The 20,348-nt window shown below is 27.8% G+C and overlaps 1 protein-coding gene across 1 annotated transcript; it reads left to right on the plus strand.

Moving 5' to 3' along the window:
• Positions 1-1,173: 1,173 nt before the first annotated feature.
• LOC136975964 (uncharacterized protein F54H12.2-like) lies at positions 1,174-2,475 on the plus strand. Its single transcript, XM_067271150.1, has one exon. It carries the CDS (start codon positions 1,174-1,176, stop codon positions 2,473-2,475), a length of 1,302 nt encoding a protein of 433 aa, XP_067127251.1.
• Positions 2,476-20,348: the final 17,873 nt, after the last annotated feature.

The raw sequence follows: 20,348 nt of genomic DNA on the forward strand, positions 1-20,348 counted from the left end.
TCAGATCGCTCAAGATTGCGAATTACGCATAAATCAAGATGCTCCTACATTTCTTTCGGCTCTAAATCTAGAGTATTTAAAACAATATATTGTAAGAGGAAAAGATGAAAAGATTCAATATAATTCATCTTTTACCGATTTTAAAGAAGAATTTATTACATTAATCGAAAAAAATAGATATATAGATAAAGTAAAAATCGAAAACGTCGAAAATACGATGCGTATACCGATTGGATTATACGGACAAAGAGAATTTCTTAAATCATTTCAGACAATCAGTTTTAAATCGCTTCCCGATAAAAAGTTATTATTGAAAGTTCCACGAGAAACTACCGTAAAATTTAATAGTCAATTAAAAGATATATTAGGATTCGATCGATTAGAATATTCCGAAGGAGAATTTACGGGAACTTATCCCTTAGAATTAAACGCCGGAATAACAGAAATATTTGTATATTCTAATTTAATAGAATCGCATCACGTAGGCGATACTTCGGCTCCACTATTTCGAGTAATTCCAGTTATGGGAGTAAAAGATCAACAAATCGTTAAAATTTATAATACTCCGTTATTTTTCCCTCTTCGATCGAATTATATCGAGACTATAACCGTAGACATATGCACATCAACGGGTGAAAACGTCATATTTACTTCGGGAAAAACGCTTTTGGTATTATGTTTTCGCCGAAAAAGTATATAAAACCGGATTCATTAAAGAATCGGTTATTTGATAAAATGAAGCTTAAACCGGAGGACTGTATTAGTTATTATCGTTCGCAGACGGGAGGATATCCCGATTCTATATTTCCTCACACCCCTTATGTTACTCCTCAATGGGGAAGAGGACCGTATTTTAAAAGTCGACCGATTCAACGAGGATATGGATTTTTCGGTTCAATTTTTCGCGAAGCAATACCCATTTTAAAACACGCGAGTCGATATATTGGAAAAAAAGCGTTAAATATAGCGAAAGATATCGGCTCGGATATACTCACGGGAAAATCGTTAAAAGACTCGGCTCTATCGAGAATTAATCAGGCGGGTCGAGAAATAAAAGATGACGTCATTAAAAAAATTCAAAGCGGGTCGGGTAAAAAACGAAAACGTCTAAGAAAAAGCGTAAAACGAAAGAATACTAAGAAGAGGAAAGTAGTAGATATTTTCTCCTAAAAAATGGATCCTTTCTCCTGCCCGTGTTTAAAATCGGAACTAGATTTTTTTAAAACTATTCCGACCCAGTTGGCGATTTTAAATACTACCGAGGCTATTCTACATCCCATCGCTTCGATAACCGATCAGAAATCTCCTATAGAATTTCTAATCCCCGGCTCCGGAGAAAACTTAATAGATTTGAGCAGTATTTCGATTAATGCGCAAGTTACTGTTACTAAACAAAATGGAACTTCTACTCTCGATATCGATTTAGTAACACCCGTGAATAATTTTTTGCATTCGATGTTCTCTCAATGTACTACGATATTTAATGATAAAACTATATCTACGCACGTCAATTACCCATACCAGGCGATAATAGAAAATCTATTATTTTCCTCCGAAGAAGCGCAAAAAACCTATTTAACCAGCTCTTTCTTCTACAAAGACACCGCCGGATTTTTAAACGAAACCAACCCGATTAAAGACCCCAAGAATGAAGGATTAGTCACCAGGTTTAAGAAAAGCAGCAGAAGCCAAGTATTAGATTTATACGGACGACTTCATTTCGATTTTATTAATCAACCTAAATTATTGATAAACGGCGTAGACGTTCGAATAAAATTGGAACGTTCGAAAGACGCTTTCGCTCTAATGGCGACGGCCGATAATTATCAGATTCGATTAAAGAATATTACGTTAAAAGTAAATAGAATAGAAGTAAGTCCTAGCATCTTAATTGGAATGGAAAAAACATTAGAAAATTCTGTAATTAAAATGCCTTATCGACGAGTTAATATTAAAGTATTTACATTAAGTAAAGGGATTTTAAGTTCAAATATATCGAATGCGATAATCGGTCAAATCCCGAAAAGAATTATAATCGGATTGGTGCGAAATAACGCTTTTAATGGACAGTTCGATTTAAATCCTTTCAATTTTGAAAATTTCGACTTAAACTATATTTCTGTTATAAAAGATTCGATTTTAATCCCACCGAATCCGTTCTGTCCAGACTTTGACGCAAAATCTTACGCTCGAAGTTACGCAACATTATTCGAAGAAATAGGGGGAATTCCCTACGGAAAATTCACTAATATATCGTATTCCGACTACGCTCAAGGATACATGTTCCACGTATTCGACCTAACTCCCGACCGCGCAGCCTCCGAAAACCATACCTCTGTGTTGACCTATGGAAATGTTAGTTTCGATTTAAAGTTCAAAAGACCTTTGCCAGAAACAGTTAACGTCATATGCTTCTTAGAATATCGTAATACAATAGAAATCGATCGATCGCGAAACATTTACGTCGACTACTAAACAACTAATGGATACGATTATGCTCTGGAAACTGGCGTTAGGTGATTCCGAAATTAGCAAGACATTCGGCGGCGTTTATCCCTCGGATTTATTACCTCAAACAATCGGAAAGAAGAGAAGCTTTATCGTTAATACGGAGAACAGCAAAAATCCCGGACGACACTGGATAGCTCTTTTTTTCCGAAATTCGACTTGTTATTATTTTGACTCATACGGACTACCACCAAAAATCCCGAACATTATAAAGTTCATAAGACAGAATTCCAAGGAGTTGCGCTGCAATCGAAAAACGCTCCAAGGTCCGTATAGTTCTACGTGCGGATACTTTTGCTTATTTTTTCTCTACAAAATATCGAGAAACCAAGACTTAAAAATTCTTCAGCCTAATACTAAATATTTTAATGATAACTATGTATTCGCTTTTGTACGCAATAATTTTCGTTTTGGTAAAATACCACCAAATATATTCATTAAATGTAACCAATGTAGCGTTAGTTTACTCAAATAAAATTTTTTTTAAAACTTAAAAAATGCGTTTTTTAATTGAAACTATAAAACATTAGTCGCTTTGTGTGGGAATCGGGTCACCTTGAATTCTTGACTTTGAATTAGGAGGCCGCTAGAATGTAAAAAAGATAGAGAGGGACAGATAAGACGCGAGTTTTTGATGCCGTAGGCTAAGATGGGGACTAGCGAAAGTGAACGCGCATATTAATAAACCTAGAGTATAAACACTTTCGCTTTTTATCCGATTTTTTTTAACCCTCTTCGAATTCTTGACATTGAATTAGGAGGCCGCTAGAATGTAAAAAAAGATAGAGAGGGACAGATAAGACGCGAGTTTTGATGCCGTAGGCTAAGATGGGGACTAGCGAAAGTGAACGCGCATATTAATAAACCTAGAGTATAAACACTTTCGCTTTTTATCCGATTTTTTTTTAACCCTTTTCGAATTCTTGACATTGAATTAGGAGGCCGCTAGAATGTAAAAAAAGATAGAGAGGGTTAAGATGGGGACTAGCGAAAGTGAATGCGCATATTAATAAACCTAGAGTATAAACACTTTTCGCTTTTTATCCGATTTTTTTTTAACCCTTTTCGAATTCTTGACATTGAATTAGGAGGCCGCTAGAATGTAAAAAAAGATAGAGAGGGTTAAGATGGGGACTAGCGAAAGTGAATGCATATATTAATAACCCTAGAGTATAAATACTTTCGCTTTATCCGATTTTTTAACCCTCTCCCAAAATGAGATCTCTGCCGAATGCGACGTTTTTAGAAACCAAATATTTTACTAAATATTCGATAAAGTTTGAAGAACGCATTTACGGAGGAAACCATGTAGTCAACGAACAATGGGACGCAACACACATTTTACCAAATTTTGAAGAAAACCAAATTTGTTTTTTCCACCGAGGAGTGTGGAGAATTTTGGACCATAATGGTAATTATCTTTTTTATATTTTAGTAAAAATTTTTTTACTTGTATTTTTTTAAAAGTATTTGCTAATTTTTCAGAAATAGAAATTCCCATTCAAAATATTTATCACGTGCAGGCAAGAATTTCTCCAACAATAAATATCCCCTCAAAATTATGCATAGAAGTTTTTAAAAAAGAATCCATTTATTTTCAAGGAAAAATTTATTCAAACATTTTAAATTTAAACGCTTCCTTTCAAAAGGATGTGATTATATTACACGAATGTTTTAAAAAACTAATAATTTTAATGGGTGGAAAAAAAATAATTTTATTTGAAGAATAAATGGTAAGTTTTTTTCAAAAACTTTATATAAATTTTAAATAATAGATGTAAGAATATTCTGCAAGATTTTTTCGAGTCGAACAAAAGATGAATGTCTAGACATTAGGTCAATTTAAATTCTTTTAGTTTTTTAATATTTGAAATAAATTTAAGCTTTCTACGACTAACTTTTTTTTATAACTTTTTAATACGCTTTTTTTATAATTTCAATCTTAAACTTCTTACCTTCGCGGTTGTTGGCAATACATCGGTTAATCCTATCAATCGTCTCTTATATTTAAAAAACAATTGTAAGTCTAAAAGCAACAGTTGCATTTTAGACACAATGACTCGACATCTTTCTTTGTTTGGCAATCTTCTTTGTTTCGAAAAAGAAGAACGACTAACGCCCTCTGCTTTTTTTATCTTGCAGATTTTCCTTACAATCTACTTTTAATTTTTAATTTAAACTATTTATAATAAAAATAAATATACAACATAATATTTATTGTTTTTTTTTAGACGCATTCGGCGGAGATCTCATCAATTTTTTTATGTAACTTTTTTTATGTATATATTTTGTTTTTTTAATACAGCTTAAACTTTTTGTATATTATCATTTTTTTATTTTAACTTTTTTTTATTATAACTTTTTTGGTTTTATTTACAATAAAAAGAACAAGAAAGAGAAAATTGTGTCGTTTATTTAATCGTCGTCGCGACACATATTTGTCGACAGATGGCGCCCAACCAAAACAAAAACTTGCAAAAATAAAAAAATATATAAAAAATAGAAAATATATAAATATAAAAAAATAAAAATATAAAAATAAATAAAAGAAAGTTCTCTTATATAAAAAATAAAAAAATATATAAAAATAAAAAAATAAAAGTATAAAAATAAATAAAAGAAAGAGGAGGAAAAAAATATATATATCGTAAAAGTATCGATAAAAACCAAATAGCAAACGGCGCGATCCGATTAGCGACAGACGGTTCGCGCTGTTTGTTATTTTTTTAATCGGTTTCGAAATTTCGAAGGAAAAAAAATAATTTAAAAAGAAAAATGAAGTTTAATATTTTGCCAACAGATGGCACCTTCGAGACTTAACAATTTAATATTTTGCCCAACAGATGGCATTGGCTTAACGAAAAGAAAAATATCTTAAAGTTATATATATAATAATATTCATTTTCTTAAATAAAGAAAATAATACTGATTCTCTTAAAAGAGAGAGATCGTAAAGAGAGAAAACATCTTAAGACTCGTCGTATTGTAAAAAAAAATCTCTTAATAAAAATATCGTATCGGCGCGGCGCGGCGTATTCTAAAAACGCTCGCTCAAATTTCGCGGTGAAGTATATCCGAAGGGGCAACAAAAATGGGCGTGGTTTTAATGTCTACGAGAGCTTTTGGAATGCAAATATTGTAGAAACGCTCGAACGATTCAACGGTTTTTGCCATTTTTAGCCCCTGGTGGACGTCTTTCCCCCGAAATGTAGAGCGATACTAGGATAAAAGTTATAAAATCTTAAAAGTTTAACAAATTATCTCAGAGTCTCTCTCCCTAATACTACTTAAATTTAAAAATATCGCGGTTGAGAATATTTCAGTAAATATAAACATGACAATTTGAAATAATATGTTAGTATTAGAAAATAAGTTGCACCGGTAATTTTTAAAATAAAAATTTGTCGAGTAAATTAAAACACAACAATTTGAAATAATGTTATAACAAAAAGACAAAGTTTAATATATTCTTTCTAATTATTAATTTGCAATAATAAATTTTACAATTTGTTCTAATACAGAAATAGTTCAATATAATAATTATTTAAATTATATTTCTTACTTGTATAATTAAGAATTGTCCGTAAAATAGAATATCGCAAAAAGAACATTTTTTTTAAAAATATTTGTGGTAATAACAATTTTTTTAATATTGTCCAATCTTAGACACCAAAGAAGTTCGATGTCCAATTTTTCAGGATTTAGGTACTCCCAACTTTAATGTCAAATGATGGAATATTTTATGTTATATATTGCTTCGGTTAAGTTTAAACAATTAAATTTAATTTGTTTTCCCTTGTAATAAATTATACCGTACTTTTTCTTTAAATTAAATAAAATTCTATATGACATTCCCAACTTCCAAAATTATGTTTTTTATATGATAAATGCAGTTCGTGTAAAAAATTTTCCAAATTTAAAAAATTTTTTTATCTTGTGGTGATAAATTATCAAAAGTAATGAATTGATTAGCAGTAGGAAAATTCCCTGTTCCTGAGGGGAAACTATCGGCATATCATTCTGTAATTTTATATAAATAAAAAATAGGATTATTATTATTTTATATTTAATAAGAAAATAACGAAAACATTTCATACATAAACATTTCTTACCGACCATATAGAATGTTCATTGATGTACAGTACCAAATGTTGTCTCGTCTTCCTATTTTTGATATTATATCACGATTATATTCAATTATTTCATCCATTTTATCAAATTGTTAATGTGAAATCTATAAAAATATAATTTTAAAAAATTTATATTGTAATTGAATTGAAACGAAACTTGTTTTTATAATTTACAAAATTTAGTTACTATAATGAAATGAAAGTAGAAGTAAAAGATATATTACAAGAATTTTACTCAAATTGTACATCAGCAATAATGATAATAATAATATTACAAAATGATCTTTTTTCAAACCAAATTTATACTGTGTGATCCAACTTATTAAACTTTGAAATACTATATGGTGTATACTAAATTATAATTTCTTTTAAATAATATTTATTTAACTGATAAACTCTAATTAAAGTTATTCAATTGATAAAAATGAAACTGTGATTATATACATTTTTTTATAAACTCATTTTACCTCAATGAAAATTATTACATATCAACGAACTTAAAAAATAAATTTTACAACAATAAGGTGGTTTATTTTAAAAACAACTTATTTAATTAAGCTAACTAAAAACATAATAAAATTGTAACACTATCTGTATTAGTTATATATTATAGTATGTACAATTAGATTAGTTTTAAATATATTTTAAAAATTTATATATAATATGATTACATTTATTTATTTAATATTAACTTATTATCAATAATATTATCATTTTAATTAATTTCTATACATTTAAATTTATATTACTGAGTATTTATTTAAATATAATTAAGAAAGAGTTTAAAGAATATTAAACTCCAAGAAAACGAACCTCTGATTGTAATTCCTAAAAATTTGTTTTTCACACGATAGATATAAACCCTACAAATAATTGCTGAATTCTTATGTCAAACTGTTAACTCTTTAAAAATAATAGATTCGTTATAATAATGAATTTTGCTGAACTTTTCCCTTCAGTTTATCTAAAACATGACATATTTCTGCAAGTAAGTGAAGAAATAAACTTTTGCTGATTGAACTATTTTTGTATTTTACTTTGTCTTAATGCTAAATGTTATTTTAAGTTGTCGCGTTTTAATTTATTCTTTATATTAGAACAAATTGAAAAATTCTTAATGCAAATTCATTTTATAATAATAAATTTAATAATTAGAAAAGATATATTAAACTTTGCCTAACTGTTACACTGGTACAAGATTTTACATGAAAACTAAAGAAATAAAGTGAAAAGTTTTCTAAATATGAAAACTAAAAAAACAGGTTGAGTAGAATAGAATTATTTTTTTGAAAATAGAATTATTTATAATTGTAATTTACCCGAGAAATTTCTGAACTAAAAATAATTTATAACCTGAAAAAAAAATTAAACACCACAAATTATTTGTAATCTTAATTTAATAGACATCTAAAGTTAATTTTGTGATCAAGATTTCTCTTGAAAAATTAATTTACTTAAAATTTAATTGGAATAAAGTTGCCAAATTCTAACCTCTTTCAGATAATTTTATTATCCTCTTCATACATAAGTTAGATATAAAATACCAAGTTAGGTTTTAAAATACCAAAAATTAAAAACCACAACTTTAAGCAAATTACAAGATTACTTAAACCGGAATTTTGTTTCTGGTTACCAAAAACCTGACCAACAATGTATTGACGAGTTTCAAAATATCAAAAATTAAATCGAGAATTATCATCAGCCATCGTGAAAATTTATTCCTGCACTTACATGCAGAAATATGTCTTACTTTAGACAAACTGAAGAAAACAGTGGAAACACTTAAATAAACTGTAACCTAAAAACCTTTTCAAAATAATTTCAATGTTATATTATTTTGTGTACCCGAATATCAATCAAGAAAATTAATTTCAGTATTGATAATAAAACTATTACACGACAAATTATTTATATCCTGAAAAATTATTTGTGATCTTAATTTACTTGAAATGTACGTAAATTATAAAAATGTAGTAATTAAACTAAATAATAATTTGTAATCTTACTCGAAAATTAATTTTGTAAATTTCATGAGCTGTATTTATCATACAAAAAATATAATTTTGGATATTGGGAATTTTTATAGTAAGGTATATGAAATTTTATTTAATTTATATAAAAAGTACGATATAATACAAGAGAGGGCAAATTTAATTTTTTAAACTTAATCGAAACAATATATAACACAAAAAGTTCCATCATTTGAAATTGAATAGTTGGGAGTACCTAAATCTTCAAGTATTGGCAAAAAATGGGCAGATAGAAATTTTTATTCTTTTAATGCAAATACAATTATTTAGACATCGAACTTCTTTGGATGTCTAAGATTGAATAATATTTTAAAAAATTGTTATTACCACAAATATTTTTTAAAAAAATGTTTTTTTGCAATATTCTATCTTACGAACAATTCTTAAACAAAAAATAGCTATTTTCAAAATGAATACATTGTATAGGTATTTAATAAATAAGTAAGAAAAAAAATTTAAATAATTATTATATTGAACTATTTCTGTATTAGAACAAATTGTAAAATTTATTATTGCAAATTAATAATTAGAAAGAATATATTAAACTTTGTCTTTTTGTTATAACGTTATTTCAAATTGTTGTGTTTTAATTTACTCGACAAATTTTTATTTTAAAAATTACCGGTGCAACTTATTTTCTAATAATAACATATTATTTCAAATTGTCATGTTTATATTTACTGAAATATTCTCAACCGCGATATTTTTAAATTTAAGTAAAAATAAAAAGTAATTTTTCATTAGAAGTTTCGACACGATGAATTGCAAGTATATATCTAGTTGATATATTTTAAAAAGAAATTTAGTTACCAGCCTGCAAAAATTAAATCATTTTAACTTACTCAATAAATTTTTATTCACTTAATAATTAATACAGAAACTTTACCTTATTGTCAAAATAAAATTAATTTAATTCGAATTTATAAAAAACATTTAATAATTAATTTAAATTTGTGATCAGTATGTCTCATGAAATTAATTTTGTGATCAGTGCTACTCAAACCACTACTACTCACGCAATATCATCTGTTCACAAAAATTGAAGAAAATAATAAAATAAATATGATTCTTAAAACGAAAACATAATTTTAAAAATTATAAATTTTATTTATTTAATTAATAGAACAATGACATAGCGTGAAATACACAAGCTATATAATTACTGAGACAGGTAGCATATAGGACTTGCCTTTTGAAATGGAAAGAATAACCCTGTGAAAACTATTTTAATTTTTTCCAGTTCTGTCCAGTAAAAAACACGACGTTGCCAGGACATAAGCGATGCTTGAACTCACGATAAACTACCAGTGGTTTTCTCCACTTGGCTATTAAAAGACACTCTTTAAACTTAAGAAAGCATGCCCTGAAAATGTAATAACCCGATAGTCGTTATGTCTGGAACAAATGCGAATATAGTTTTCACAGAGTTATACTTTCTAGCTCTACCCGATAATTCGGCTCTTGTGGATGTATAGCTTTGTAACGGGTTAGTCGTTATTTATTTTTATTTTTAGTTATACTTTCTATTTAAAAAGGCAAGTGCTATGTGCTACCTGTCTCAGTAATTATATAGCTTGTGTATTTCACGCTATGTCATTGTTTTATTAATTAAATGAATATAATTCATAATTTTTTAAAATTATGTTTTTGTTTTAAGAATCATATTTATTTCATTATTTTCTTAAATTTTTGTGAACAGATTATATTGCGTGTAATCTCGCAAATTGAATAGACTCGGAAATTTATCAATATATATAGAATATAATCGATATTTTTGATGATATTTATAACAGTGTTCAAAATAGAAAAAGGGAAATGTAATTTCCGAGATTCATAGACATTTACTTAGTAATACGTTAAACTTTAAATGAAACAACTTGAAAATTTTCAATTAAGCTTTATTTTTTTCATACGTAATACATAAAAAGTTGTTAGTAAGACACTCAGTTCTTTATGAATATGCATTAAGATTTCTTTACGTTAGTAGCTAGTAAGTTACATATGATAATGCAATATTATATTCACTTTTTTTTTTTATTTGTCTTATATTTCTTAACGTATGACTTATAGAACAAATCAATAAACAAATAAACATATGACAGATATAAAAAAAAGCTGAAATATATCACATCCAATGATGTATCACATGTATGTCCATTTACAAAAAGCCAAAAAATCCAACACGTTAGTAGAAATGCAAATACCATTTGTATAATTTGGATAACAGTGATGATCATGGCAATAATTGGAAATATCTTTATTTCCATGAACTTTAAAGTAAAATAACTGTACATCAGCGAATGTACAAAAGAATTAATGTACACAGACGTCATTAGAAAACTGGACTCTTTCAATAAAGAATACCATGAGAAAATCAGAGTCATTGCGTGATGATAGCAATGAAGAAACATCAAATTTCGTTTATTTAATACTATAAAAATTGTGTCTCCTAATTCCCAAACTTTAGAAAAGATGAATATTACTAACCAGAATAAGATCGTTGATGTATTTTCTGTCAAACTCTTATTGCATACAATTTCATAAAATGTTAATCGTTTAAATGCTTCGTAGAGAACTGGAATTGTTCTGAAAGTGCTACAGATGCTATAAGTCGCCATTAACCCATTCCAAATCGTAAAGGCACGTTTAAAGTTAAAAGGAGGTCGACCTTTCATGTGACGCTCTAGGATCTTAATGGTCATCAAGTAGATGGTGGAGATGAAAAGGGAATAATGCCAATAATTTCCAAAGAAATATCTAACAAAATTAGGAGTGATGGTTTTTTCAAAATAAAACGGTTCAGCTGCAATCGTGATGTTGTTTGTTTTCATTGTTGGAGAATATCGATAAAGCTGAAAATAATTCAAACAGTTTAATGAATTTAGCTTACTAAAATTATGTATTATTCCATATTGTCAGTCTTTTGTTAGTGCGGAAAAATTATATTAAATACGTTTCACCCATTTATGCATAAGTAATTATATTTATATATTTAAATGAATTGTAATTATTATAAATGTGAGTCTATAATAAATTTGGTTTAACCATTTTCATACCCATTCTAATCGTAATATTAAAATTACATTAATACGACTTTACGAATTAAAATTAATCATATATTTCGTTATGACTCAAACGTAGTATATAATTGAAAAAATTATATATTTTAGTAGCGAAAAGAGATTCGATGAGTATTGCACACAGATTTAATAAGTTTATGATTAAAATTATTAGATTATTTTCTGTATCTAATCTTTCCATTATATTATATTATAGTATTTGATTCATATTTACAAACGTTATCTTACGTAAGAGTTTATCCTACCGAACGCCCAATCAAACATATTTAAAAATCTTTTTAATTATTTAATGTACGCAATTTAATCATTGTAAATGCGTTATATTGGGCACTCGGTGTAATAAGCAATTACGTAAGATAATCTTGATAAATAGTAATCAATTGGTATAATATAAAAAACATTGAAACAATAACTATATTGAGTTTGGATACTTCAGCGTATCATTGTCGCGGTGATGGCGATACTCGGATGGAAGGAAATGGCACAATTTCATTCGTCAAGTAGACATCAATTAAAAGTATCGAATCTTAAAATGTTATATTATCGTACTTTTTTCTTAACGTTAACTCTAAGAAATTGTACGATTCACAGCCTAACATAAAACGAATATTTGCAATCAATGAATTTCCGCAAAAACAGACCAAATACTTAAACTCTGCACCCTTGAAAACCACTTAAATCATTTAGCCAATCGACCTTGCTAAGAACTTCCTCTTACTCGGAATGAAGAAAACTTACTCTTTTCGAAAACGATAGTATAATAGCGGTGACTCGCCTGTACAATCCGCAAAATCGCCTGACTTCCTACATTTGTAGATATTGTGAAAAAAAATAAGATACTTTTTTACGTGCTTTTAGCTTCGCTATTAGTCTCTTTGTCGTTGTCAGAACACTGACTAACGGAGACCATTTTGATCTTTTTTAAATTGTTGCAATCGTGACAGCGACAGTAGTTACACCGAAACGCACACACCCTGTCCCACACATGGCGATAGACCCAGTCAAGCCACTTTCGTCTGGCGGAAGTATCTCAACCTTTACTTTTTCCTAATAATTTTTATTTTAGAATTTTAAACATTTCGGACTAAGTAAATAAACTACGTATCAACAAAAACTTCAAATACGAATTTCTGTATAACCGAAATTTATTCTAATACACCTTGTTAGATTGCATTCCACACTTTTCCACGTTGAAGTCTGTGAAACGATTATATTAATGAGCTAGTAATTTAAATTGAAAGTAATATAAATAAACCTTAATGTGAAAATTTTATAAATTATATTATAAACAGGAAATAATTCGATTTAAGTATTACAAATAATACTAACTTCATATAATAAATCACTTGATACTTACCCAACCAAGGCGAAAATAAAATACATAGAAGTGTGTTTAATATTCGATATTTATACATTTTATATTTATCAAGATTTGTGATAAGTGAATGTGAAATTGGATGAGTGCCAATGGCATTTTTCTCACTTTTATCCACTGTTTATATTTCATTATTTTAAATTGAAATAATGTTTTTATTTTTTGCTTTTTATGATAATAAAGTAAATTCATCAAACTTATTATGAAATACGCATTGAAAATATTATAAAACTTTTATTCTTACTATTTTAAGAAAATACACAGGAAGCAAACAAATAGAAAAAATGTTTTAATATTTAATTGTTTACAGGAATATTATTGGATGATTTCCAAATCGATTGTTCTTCTACTTCTAAACTGTTTTCCATAAACTAGTTTTTACATGTTCTCAAATTTCCTCGTATTAAATATTAAAATTGATCGAATATTCCAGAGATTCGAAATAAATTAATTCCGAAAACAAGAAGAGTTCAAAACTTCGAATTGTTTCTAAAACATAATTCTTATTCTTATAATTTGCAAATGTTAATCATAAATATCTACATTTAATAGTGAATTTACGAATTATTGATTAGTTAGTGTTTTATTGTTGTAGTTAATATTATTTTAAATAAATTATATTAATTTTTACTTTATCTTTACATTAACGTATCAAAGATCGTTTCGTGATTCAACTTCATTTGTCTTCTTTCTTACTTTTCTAACGAGTATTTAATTTACAAACACTGTAGTAAACGTATATTTGATTGCATAATTGAATATAGTAAAAAATTACAAAAAACTTTATTAATATTTAAAAATATTATAAATCTTTCTCGATTAAAATACCACGTTGTATTTTTTTTTATTTTTTATTTTCCACGTTGACAGAACTTTTTGTAATGTCTGAATTCATGTTTTACCAAATTAAAAAAAAATGCACACAAATACCAGAGAACACGCGCTTATTTATATTTTTATATAAACATAGATTTATAAATATTTTTTCAAATTTAAAATTTTTGTAAGTGTATATTATTTGTATTATCAATATAATAAATACAGTCAAACCTGTTTTTATGCGGGGGATAGGGACCGCATTAAAAAAAACGCATTAAAAAAAATCTCACGAAACTTCACGAATGGCTGTAAATAATAGTTTTCGCAACACAATTAAAAAAATAATTTTTTTATGCGGTCAACAGGGACCGCATAAAAAAAGTCTCACATAGAAAATAACTCAAAACCGTACGAAATAGAATTTATTGACAACAGATGTCAGCACTTGACTGCATCGTCTGGTCTATCGTCTGTTTTACATATTTTTGTCCAGGTGGTGTTTTGTTGACTTAAAAAGTAAATTATTTCATTTTTCCCATATTCATGCAATATTATTACTATAATAAGTGCATTTATGCTATAATAAGTTTATTTAGCTATAATAAGTCAACGTGAGACATGACGAATCGCACGAGACTAGTCGCCAACTATACCGCACAAATTAAAAATTCGCATTAAAAAATCGCACAAATAAAAATCGCACATAAAAAGAGCGCATAAAAACAGGTTTGACTGTATTATTTTTTATGGTAGAAAATTAATGTGGAAGTTTTCATTTGAATTTCCTGGAAAAATTTGAGTTACGATTAAAATATATAAATGTCTGACTTTTTAAATAAATTACTCTTAACTCGTTTTGCCTTTTTGTAGTGGAGTAAAAGCTGTTTTCGTTCAGAATTAATTTTTATGTAGTATTTTTCTTACTTTTTTATGTTTAGTACTATCTAAATTTTGTATCATTAATTATAATAATGTTTAATTCTAATTTTAACCGAAATTTCGATTTCGATTTCTAACAACGTTGAATATTATAGAATTATTCAAATGTACAGTTTAGAAACATATATTTAAATAAATATTTAACTTTTTTTCTGAAACTCATTTTTACTTTACTGTTTTACATTTACTTTTGCAATCAGGCGACATTTACCGATACAATTAAATGATATGGTTACTTACTAGTGTTATGTCGCTGTGAATTATTTCGGTCGTATATCGATTTCTGACAATATCTTTTCTATATATTTACAGTTAAATAAAATTAATTAATCGCAATAAGCAAAAATTCGTCTTTTTAGAATGAAATATATTTTTTTAGTATAATAAAAGAAACTATTAATTACAGCAATGACAAGGACACGTCAAAATAACCGGTTCTGCGACATTGGGACTTTAAACATCCAAAAGTCTTTGCATAAGTTGGTTCAATTGTTGTAAATACTTACGATAAATATTAATTTAAATATTTAATTGTATTTTATTATAATGCAACAAACCGGTTTACGCATAATCAGAAACTAGTTACTGTAGTAATTGTAAATAAATAAATTAATTATATATATATATATATATATAATATATGAATATATATATATATATATATTCATTAAATTTAAACAAATTTTGCATGTGGCAACGAGAAAAATTAATTGAACTTTCTAACTCTGTGCAGATATTCTACGCAGTTTATTTTCAATTTGGTTTGGTATAGCGCGATCTATTATTTAACCCTGGACAACTAATCATGTGTCCACGCGACGACGCACCTCCGCTCGAATGTGAAGTTCACAAACTTTCCCGTGCCCTTTGCCGGTCATTCTTCTCCTACCTTAATAATTTAAACAAACAGTGCAGTGTGTGATGCAATTGTGTTCACACGTGAATTAGAAATTGACTTACGGCCATCATGTCGTCCGCTCGACGAAAAGTTTAGTTACTACGTAACTTTGTTGCAAAGGTATGTACTGTACATTACATTTCTTTTTATTTTTATTGTTTTATAGGTTGATAGTGAATGTTTTTTTATATTCAGGTAAATTATGTCTATTTGAATGTATGTCTAATTAAATAATCGAATACTGGCGATATAATGTGTACTTTTGATACAATGATAGACTTTTTTTTTCGTTTTTGTTATATATATTTTTATTATTCTCATATCCTATATATTTTTATTTTTAGATGGATCTGTGGACACAAGAAAAGCAGATAAAACAATGGATCAATTCAGAAACGGGAGAGGAATATATCGAGGAATCTGACGATTCATTTTCGGAAGTTGAGGATAATTTAGAGGAGGAAATACGCACGGAGGAAGTTCGTGGCACACTAGCAACGAATCCGATTTTCTGATATTAACGGTTTTTAAGGCGTACTCCGCTCGTCGAATGTTTAGTTATAATGTAATTGAGAATTAAGTTTAGTTATCTGTGGTTAACAATAGACGTGTTAAGAAAAAGCGACGTGCAAGTTTTTCAGATGCAGATGCAGTTTCTTTCGTTTTTGCAGGAAATCGAACATATTACTAGACCCATCTAAAAATTCTGTAATTAGATTAGAAACAGGGGGACCTGAGTCTTGCATTTTGTAAAAAACGAGTAAGATTGAGTACAATGTAATAATATTAATTTTCGCTATCATTAATTTTTGTCCAAGTAACGCCAGGATTATCTGTTAGTTTATCAATATTTCTTGTAACTTAAATTTTTCTAGTACAACGAAATTAGAAACTTTTATATATCACATGTATTATTAGTATAATTCATATAATTATTTCTTGTAGTTAATTATTTTGGAAATTTACATTTAAATCTAATAGAAAAACATCGAGCTCTGATTAAATTACGTAAATGTGCGGCTCTTTTAATTGATGAATTTTAAGTTGTTTGGCAAAATTTAAATCAATTGTAAACAGAAACTGGTTTTCTAATTTTTTAAAATTAGAAAATCAGTTTTTGTTTACAACTGATTTAAATTTTTTATTTATTTATTTTCTATATTTTATAGTTCCTCAGTTTTGAATTAATAATTATGATGACGTTTAATTTAAATTTAATCGGATTGACACTGATTATTTTTTAACAACGTTGTATATTATAGAATTGCTAAAATATGGAGTTTATATACATAGATTTAAATAAATACTTTACTTATTTTCTGGAATTCAATTGCACATTACTACACTACATCTACTTTCCTAATTATACGACAATTACTGATGACGTATATATATTATAAAATCACTTTTTTATATTATATCGTTGTGAATAATTCCTAAATATATCAATTTATAATAACTAATTTTTTCTGTGTATACACTGTTAAATGAATTTAATTGCTATACTCAAAAAATCATGTATTTTCTATAATATAATAAAAACTACTAATTTACGGCAATGACAAGGAACCGTCACAATAACCGTTTTTATCATATTTTGCCTCCAAACATCTCGGCATTTTTATATAAATTGGATTAATTCGCGTGAATATTTTCGCGATGTTTTGAATAAATATTAATATAAAAATCAAATCGTATTTTATTATAACGCAACAAACAGGTTTTACGCATAATTGTGAACGTGTTGTCTTGTATTGGTGTTCATTCTTTTATCCTAATCTTGATAAAACGAAATTTCAGTCATTAGAACAGTTAATAGATTATAGAAATTAAGGATAGCGGTTTTGAGGAATTTGCATTGTTAATTTATTTCTAACAACTGAAATATTCGATCAATTTTAATATTTGTTAGAAGAAAAGTTGAAAATACATAAAAACCAGTTTATGGAAATCAGCTGACAAATGGTAAGACAATCGATTTGACTTTCATTCAAAATCAACTCCTGTAAACAATTAAACAAGATTCAAGTTTTATTGTACATTTGATTTTTGAATATTTCTCTATAATAGTGAGAATAAAAGTTTTAAAACATTTATATTGCGTATTTAATAATAAGTTTGATTTGTTTACTTTGTTCCTTGTTCTATAATGATAAAGATATTATTTGACTTCGAACTTTTCAATTCTGAACAGATCTTGTTGTAAAAAATATAGCCTTGACACTTATTCAATTTTATACGTATTTTTAATAACATTTGATATATAACAAATAAATAAATATGGAATATTAAGTACGATTCTGTGTATTTGATATTGAACTATGTTCGTTAACTCTGACTCAGTTTTGCCTTTTATTATTAGAAGCTAGTATACCAGACAGGAATATTATGAAGGAGGTTAAAAGAGAAATATGAGCGCAGAACTTCAAAATGTAGGTGTTACTTAGCAGGATTAAAAATCAATCTTTACAAAGAGACCTTTTTAAAATGATACATAATCTTATATCAGCCGGTCGTTTTGCTGTAGTAAGAAAGATAATGCAAGAATCCAGTATTGAAGACGTAAAAGAATTTCTCTTTGAGTAGCACCAAACCTGAAAAACTCAGATTGCACTATTTTGATATTAGAACATTGTTTCGCTATATCTAATGTTGTATCGATGTAAATACAGTTATCGTATTGAGTATCATTACGTAAAACTGGAATCGAATTATTTTTTATTTAAAATATAATTTAGACATCGTTTATATATACTGAATTTTATTTATATTAATTTTCATTTCAATTGAATGCGTTTTAATATGATCGTTTTAGCGATGTGAGCGTGTAACGAGTGAAGAATGCAATTCAACAAGATTTTTTAAAAAATACATCTCTAATTTAGAAACCGGCATATGTTAAAAAATCGTATCTGAAGTTTTTCGGATTATGGAGGTTTTTAATTTTTATTTTTTATTAAATCAGTTCGAAATATAATAAAAAGCTTAGAGAAAAGCCGTAAAAAAATTTGTTTTTTCTTAGAAAGAGAACAAAGCTAGATGACAACATTACAAGAGTAAAAATTTCTCTTCCGATCAACACTCAGTATCTTATTGTATCTTTCCTTAACTATTTTCGCTTTAAATCTAGCGTTATATGCTGCTTAAATATTTATCTATTTATCAAAATGTAGAAAACTTTTTTCAAATCATCACAAAGAGTTGTTAACGCTGAGAGTAGAGCTTGACCACAAATGTAATATTAATACACAAAATTTAATCGTTTATATTTACAAGAGACACAACCAATTTAAATAAAATTCCAAATATCTGCAACGAGTACTACGAAAAATAGAAATTTTGAATACATTTCTCGGATCGTTATGCTTAACAGTTTTTTCGAAAAAAGATTATCGATCCTTTGCTGCTTTTACTGAAGGTTTTATTTACATATGGAGTATTTATTAAATTATAGCTTATTATGTAAATGTCTGATATTTTAAATTTGTCATATAAAACATAAATATTAAATTTAAGTATATAAAATTTTTAAATGTTAATACTTCGTTGGTCGATTGCCGATCACGTGTCATGAGGTTATGCGATTACCTTTAATATATTAATAAATACTTTCACCGTGTTTACACTACATCTTTACATCGTAAACCTATTTACTGATTTTCACCAAATACAGTATTTACATATTAAATCTAATTTTAAGAAACAATAAGTAAAATCACTTTTAATTCTTTATGTTTCATTCATTTATCTAGCATAATCTTTAGATCCTTGTTTTCTTCTATTGATATTCAAAATTCTTTTCAGGTTTTGTTTTACATTGAGATTATCATAATTTTGTTGACGTTTATTTTTATTTGGTATTTTGCTTTTCCCACTTCTTTCAATCAGTTTACAGTTTTCTGTAACTCTTTTTCGGTGTTACATAGCAGAGCTGCGGCGTCAGCATACGTAATATCATTGAAAGATGTCCATTAATTTTTACACCTTTGTTTAAATTTTTGCACTTTTCTCTCATTCTGCGTTCACCAAAGACGCTAGTGAGTGTTGGAGATAAACCACATCATTTTCTTTCTAATCTCAATAAATCGGGTATCCTCTCCCTGAAATTACACCATTTCTTCTTGACTTATACGGATGTGGGTACCGAGGAGGGACGACGAGGTCAGACTTCTGTCTAATTTCGGTGAACAAGTCGGAGGGACTTGCTCACCTGTCAGAGAAGGCTTATTTGACGGTAGGAATTCCGTAGGAACGAGACTACGTTTCATCCGGTCGAGTGTAGGAGGGAAGGTAGAGTCGTGGTAAGGCGATAAGCGAATATTCGAGCAAACAAGACACCATATAACAGGATAATAACGATTTAATGAAAAACAAAATATACGTTAGAAAAATCCGACATTAAAAGGGTGACATATATAAAAACCTATATATCCCTACTACGCAAGGAGAGAGAGAGAGAGAGAGAGAGAGAGAGAGCTCACAGAAATAGGTTCCATACCTCTTGGACAATCAGTAATTCAAATATGCTGTTGGTCACGATGATCGAATAGTCCCTTTAAAGGGAAGGGT

This window comes from Centruroides vittatus, unplaced genomic scaffold, assembly GCF_030686945.1.
Source record: "Centruroides vittatus isolate TY-2023 unplaced genomic scaffold, ASM3068694v2 contig_1108, whole genome shotgun sequence".
NCBI classification, from domain to species: Eukaryota; Metazoa; Arthropoda; class Arachnida; order Scorpiones; family Buthidae; genus Centruroides; species Centruroides vittatus.